The sequence below is a fragment of the Cryptomeria japonica genome, chromosome 7 (genome assembly GCF_030272615.1).
Source record: "Cryptomeria japonica chromosome 7, Sugi_1.0, whole genome shotgun sequence".
In the NCBI taxonomy this organism is placed as follows: Eukaryota; Viridiplantae; Streptophyta; class Pinopsida; order Cupressales; family Cupressaceae; genus Cryptomeria; species Cryptomeria japonica.
The window spans coordinates 436498775-436505555 of NC_081411.1; the positions used below are offsets into that span (position 1 = coordinate 436498775).

The 6781-nt window shown below is 38.5% G+C and overlaps 1 protein-coding gene across 1 annotated transcript; it reads right to left on the minus strand.

The window, feature by feature from the left end:
* Positions 1 to 871: 871 nt before the first annotated feature.
* On the minus strand, positions 872 to 3089 carry LOC131030451 (adenine/guanine permease AZG1). Its single transcript, XM_057961283.2, has one exon. It carries the CDS (start codon positions 2770 to 2772, stop codon positions 1048 to 1050), a length of 1725 nt encoding a protein of 574 aa, XP_057817266.1. The 5' UTR covers positions 2773 to 3089; the 3' UTR covers positions 872 to 1047.
* Between the last annotated feature and the right edge of the window lie 3692 nt (positions 3090 to 6781).

Consider the following 6781-nt stretch of genomic DNA (forward strand, 5'->3'; position numbering starts at 1 on the left):
CATTTTAAAGCTACAATAATATCAAAATCGATTGTGGATGAAGTGGACAAAACCCAGTGAAATTTCAGTGCGTTGTTTAAATTTGACCCATAAATATAAACTGAAAGCTAATATATGTCCAGTGATCCCATTTTAAAGTTACAAACAATGTCAAAATTGATACTTGTGAGTCAGGTTTAAATAACACGCCCCAAATTTAGAGCATATTGTTTAAACTGTATTTAATTCTTTGTTATCCTAATATCTAATTCATCATCAAAATGAGAAAAAAACTTCATAAATCACACTCTGAAATCCTATCACCCAGAAGAAAGTAACAAATGACAGAATGTATGAGGATTCCTTAAGTAAGACTGAAAGCTAATATATGTCCAGTGATCCCATTATAAAGATACGGACAACATCAAAATCCATTGTGGAAGAAATAGGAAAAACAGGAATACATTAGTGAGCATCACTATTTAATTAAAAAGATTTCATTATATGATTCATTATGAAAATGAGAGAAAAACATATGATTTTTCTTGTTCAGTATTTGAGATCAACTCCGAAATCCATCACCCAAAAGAAAGTAACAAATGACAGTGTGTGAGGATTGCTTAGTAAGACTGAAAGCTTATATTAATCCAATGATACCATTTGAAATAGTTATAGACAGTATCGAAATCTATAGCGGGACGAAGTGGAAAAAAAAAACACTGAAATCCATCACCCAAAAGAAAGTAACAAATGGCAGTGTGTGAGGATTGCTAAGTAGGACTGAATGCTTTTATATTAATCCAGTGATGATACCATTTGAAATAACTACAGACAGTATCAAAATCGATAGCGGGGCGAAGTGGAAAAACAAAACAAGAATAGGACATCAATATTTGATTGAAAAGATTTGATATTTTTTTTTCATTATATGATTATCATCAAAATGAGAGAAAACATAAGTTTTTCCTTGTACAGTATTTGACAATCACACTCCAAAATCCCTCATCCAAAAGAGAAAGTAACAAAAGACAGAGAGTATGAGAGTATTGCTAAAGTTAAAGCCTGTAATCAGACAACATTGTTAACGTGGAGAGAGGTGGAAGTGACCTTGCGGGACTCCTTCATATACTTGGTGAGACATGTGAGAGCAAAGGCAGTCCAGTCCCATGCATGGAGGACGAGGTAAGTCCCGATTCCAGCAATCAAGCCATAAGAAATGGAGTAAGTGAGAGGCATGAGGAGCATTGTAACAAAAGCAGGTACGGCCTGCCTCATGTCGTCCCACTGAATGTCCGTAACGGCCTTCATCATCATAACGCCCACCAAGACCAGCGGTGGCCCGACGGCCCAGGGCGGAATGGCGGCAAGCAACGGAGTGAAGAAGAGCGCGAGAAAGAAATAGAAGCCCACCACAATAGCAGTCACGCCCGTCCGCCCACCTTCCCGAATGCCCGTCGAAGATTCAATGAAGACCGCCACGGGCGAAGACCCCAGCGCAGAGCCCACAACGATGGCCGCCCCATCGCTCATGAAGGCAAAATACTGACCTTCAAACTCCCCCTTTTCGTCCATGAAACCAGCAAACCTTGCCATGGAATGCAGCGTGCCGGTCGTGTCAAGCAAATCCACGTACAAAAACGTGACCAGAGCGACCCAGACCTCGCTCTTTCTGAACTCCGCGAAGCTCAAGGCGCCCGCGGTGGTCTCGATTCGGTGCACGTCCACGACCTTTTTGAAATACTCAAACGACCGGTCGCCTTGTGGGGAGTCCGGGAAGTAAGTGACGGCAGTTCCTCGAAGCCATGACACAAGAGTAACGACCACGATGCCATAGATCATAGCGCCCTTCACGTTCTTGATCAAGCAGTAGCTTATGATGACAAAGCCCACCACGCCCAACCAGAAGGTTGGGCTCTCCATGCGGTGGCTCAGGCATAGGATATCTCCAGAGGCTGATGCCCCAGGGAGTACAGTCATGCCGGTTTCTGTCGTGGTTGTGGCAATTGGAACTACTTGCGCTTTGTATTGGGCTGGACAAGCCGCCAACCCAAGCAAGGTCGAGGGGCTGAATCCGATGAGCCCTATGCCTTGGTTGGCCTGGAGGCCAATGAAGGCAAGGAAGAGCCCAATACCTGCCGCAGCGGACAGGCGCACTGGCTTGGGTATGAGCTTCCCAAGCCGAGCTCTCAGCCCAACGGCTGAGATCACCAAAAACAAACAACCTTCTAGAAACACTGCGGCCAGTGCACCCTTGTAAGACACCTTCCCCGAGCCGTGGAACCCCACGACGTCATAGGCGAAATAAGCATTGGCGCCCATACCAGGTGCTAGTGCCAATGGTAGGTTGGCAAACACACCCATTATGAAGCAACCCACCATAGATGACACCACAGTCGCCACTATGAGATCCCTCCGGGTTCGCTCTAGGCATTGCTCATACCCCGGGTTGAGAGGCGGGAACTTGCATTCCACCCCAGGGTTCACAAGCCTAAGTCCCCGGGTCCCGTTCACACAGTCTCGGACTGAGACCTGAGGTACGTTGCACACTTTTGTGCAATCTGCTACACTGCAGGTTCCTCCTGAGTCTGCCAAAATGCTTGCATTCACTGCCAGAATGTAGGCCATGGTGAGGAATGTGGCGGTGCCTGCACGCACTTCTTTTGTGAAGCACGTCTTCCGGGCCTCCATTTTGAAGTACCTTCCTAGGAAGCTCTTGCTGATCTTGTCGTTCATCTTGGCTTCCCCCTCTATCCATCTTCGCCCTAAGCTCTTCACAAGCTCATAGAAACTCATTGCACCAGTCTAAGCTAAGCTTGAGAGTATTAGTATTCAAAACTAGTTGCAGAAATAAGAGAAGTAAATTGCATTGGATGCTCCTGCTGCCGCTGCTGCTTTGCTTATATAATTTTGAGCCCAGTTTGTGTTGTGCAGGATTACAGGTTTTTAAAATGCAAAGATCCCTCCATGGAATGTATTGAGTAGTCCCAGATATCGGATAATGTGAAGGAATTTTTCTTTTAACTTTTTCTTCACTAGAGGACTACCTACTTCTTCGATTGCCCCACTCTTTCAAAAGATGTGTATAAAATGTTTTTTTAGTTCGCCTTTTCCATTAATCGTTTGTTCTAGAGCCCAATGCACTGCAAATGACTTGTTTATTTATTTATAATAGATTTGCAATCATTCTGTCCAGATGCTACAAAACATATCGCCACATATAATAAAAAATACTAGGACACAATTCCAAGTAGCATCTACTTTATTTCGTCAAATTCAATGATAGTCATATAATAAAGATGCGGTCCCATTAACTAATGATAAGGATGCAGTCCCAAGAGGGGCTTGGTGTCCAAAATTCTTATTCTCAACATAGGTAGTTCTATGGAATTGGAAAACATTATAGGAATAATATCTTATTTTGTGTGAGGAGTTTTATATATATATAACTTACATATATTCTTGTTGATTTGGAAAAAGAAATTATTATTAAGATTCAATTTCGACACTATTTTTTTTTCTAGTGATTTAATCAACCGATCTATATGCACACATATCAAATTCTTATTCTCAAGATAAATTCATAGAATTAAAAAAATTATAGGAATAATTTTTTTTTTTAATTTTCAAATAGAAATTTTCAATATAAAATCTACATTTGTGTTGGAATATTATGTAATTTCTTTCCAATCATACGAGAAGAACTGCAATCTTGCATGGGTTAATAGTAGAATTTTTAAAAATAGAATTTGTATGATACGATTAAATTGAATGAAGTTTTTATATTCTAATGAAAAACTCATATATAACTATTACACATTTATGCAACTTTACACATATGTGAGAAAAACAATTGAAGTCCATGGAGGGCCAAAGACTTCCACGGTCATCGTTTCAAGGGCTCGGAAGCGGTTTACAGAAGGGGAGATATCTAGCATGGAGAAATCCCTAGAAGGTTTGGGAGGATCTGTTTCCTCACTCTGGCATCGCCAAGAAGAGATTGAAGCACTCGATTTAATTAGCAATCGACACTGCTGGTAGGGGTGAATATGGGGTGACCTTGAGGAGAACGAAATAAGAGGAGCGAATGTGGGTCGGGTTATGAATAAATTTTGGTGGCCAAAGGAAGACAAGGCATTAGAGACACAAAAACCACCAAGTGCTCAGATAGAGGCTGGGAAATGGGTCTCTTTGCACATAGAGGACGAAGACTAGAAACTCACAGTTAGTTCTTTCAGGGAAAGAGCTTTCTTCATCAAATGGGCTAGAAAATGGCCAACATTGCCCAAAGTAATAAAATGGTGTGAGGAGGTGTGGGTAAGGGAATCATTGTTAAATCATTACAACACTGTAGAGACGGAAAAAACTAAAGAGGAGATCTTAAATGGAAGGCCATATATGATAAGAGGTATGGGGGCTTTCATTAAAAACTGGGAGCCAAATTTCAACCCTCTTAAAGAAAAAATGGAGGAGGTGCCAACGTGGATTCGACAATAAAATCTTCCCAGAGAATATTGGGAGGAGGAAACATTACAACAAATAGGGAATAAGTTAGGCAGATATGTCAAGTCAAATGAAGTAGTGGGTTCACTTGACTCAAGTGATTACATGAGGATTTGTATTCTATGGAGACCTATCGCTCCTTTGCCTCAAGAGATGGAGTTGATCACAAATGAGGGTATTTGGGTATAGAAGATTTAAATCGAGACAAACCTAGAGCATTGAAGCATATGTTAGAGAGATGGGCATAGAACTAAGGAGTGCTCTAGAAGGGAGAAAGGCAAACAAAAGATTGGTGAAGAGGGATGTACAATAGATGAGATTCATGTAGTACCAGCCAAAGAAACTCCTCTAAGTAATTTGGAGTCCTCAAAGCACAGAGAAGATACAAGCCAAGTCAGGGATGGAGATATTGAAAATGGAAAGGGGAAGGAGAATGAAAGTTTGAGGTAAAAGGGTCAAGGTTCAGAGAAGGTCAGTGAGGAGAGGACAGATGCAAACACCCTTTCTATGGGAATGGGTAGGGAGTTGCTCAAAGATCATGATTTTGTTGGGAAGGCTTTCCCAATCCCAAATAATGTTTTCGACAATTTGGAAAGAACAAATAATATGGGACTTATCATTGCAAATGTGGAAGAAAGGCAAACTAATGTGGGGGTCTAGAAGAGAGTATTGTTATTGTTGATAATCTTTTGGCAGTGACACCAAACAAAGTGTACCAAAGGAAATCCCCCTTGAAGTGGAGTAGGTTTGAGATGACTGGAAAAAGGAAACCACCCACAAGGAGTACCATATATCTCCTAGGGAGGAAAAATTCAAGCTGACATTGAGAGGTAAATCACCCAGAAGACTGTGCTTTGAAAAATAGAGCTCAGTCATATTCATTGATAGTAAAACCCCTAAATGGGTATGTGCAGGATCATGGTGTGCCAAAACAAGCCCTTAAGTGGCAATGAAATTTCAAAAAATCAGAGTTATGCAACTTGACATGAAAATTTGAATAAGTTGTGAATATTAGTTTTAAAATATGTAAGAAGAGAATCTATAGAAAATTGAATGTAGTTTCTAAGCTACTAGTTGTTTCTTGAAAAAAAAAATCCTATTTGATGAAAATTTCAAATCTCAATGCAGTGGTACTAAAATTTCAGGAAAAAGATAAGAAGTAGACGTATGTCTGACCACCCTAATCACAATCAAATAATAATATTTTTTTATAATATTTATGATATAAGTATTAGACTCATGTCCGGATGTGACGCATATTTTTTTATAATTTTTTATAAAGTAAATAATTATTTATGATTTTTTTACTACATCTTTTCAGAATTTCAAAAACTCCTACGTCTGACCACCTTAACTTGGTGAAAACCATGTGAAATTTAGTTTTTTTAAAAATTTTCCCTATAGTAGACGAAGCGTAAGATGTGATGCATGTTTCGGATTCAAAAAATGTTATACCGTTTGAAAGTTATGAGTGTTTTTCAATCAGTCTATCAATTAGGACTATTGTCAGAATTCAATTAGAAAATAAATAATAATTATTTATTAAAGTCGAAATAAGACAAGCCCTATATTTTTGGAAAGCTGGGAACGTCCTTAAAAAACCCTTTTTATTTTATCAATTTTGGCTACAAGAAAAGTCGTCAGCCACCAGTGCAAAGTCTAGAAAATCAAGGAATACTGAAAAACATGTTTTTTCAGTTGACTTTCCAGGCTTGTCACTTCCAAGCCAAATCCCAAAGCATTCCCGAGCCAAAACTTGAAATTTGAAAATTGTACAACAAAAATCACATATCGGATTTTAATAAGTAAATTCACTAACTAAATTTGCATATAATTAATCTATTGTTTATTAATATATTAATATATAATGGGTACCTGCAAGAAGTTGTGTCCACTTTTTGGTCAAAAAGTGGAAGTTTTTTCCCATATTTTTCAATTTCATCCTGTTTGACTTAAAGATTTGAGGCACTTAAAGAATGAATCTTGAAAAAATTCAGTAATAGAAAATGTAGTTCTCGAAGTCTACTTTCCAAATATGTAATTTATTTTAATACCCAGTGTAGACGTATAAAAATGACCATATTCCTAAATGAATATTTTATGTTCATTCCTCTATTTTAGTTAAAGCTAATTTAACTAAATCACCTACATTCCTCTATTTAATTAAGTAAATTATTCAATTTATTTAGTTAAATTCACTTAAGCCCTTTATGTCATTTAATTAAATAAATCATTTTATTTAATTAAAACCCTTCTTCTTTCCTTTTAATTAAATTTACATTTAATTAATAGTTTTCCCCAA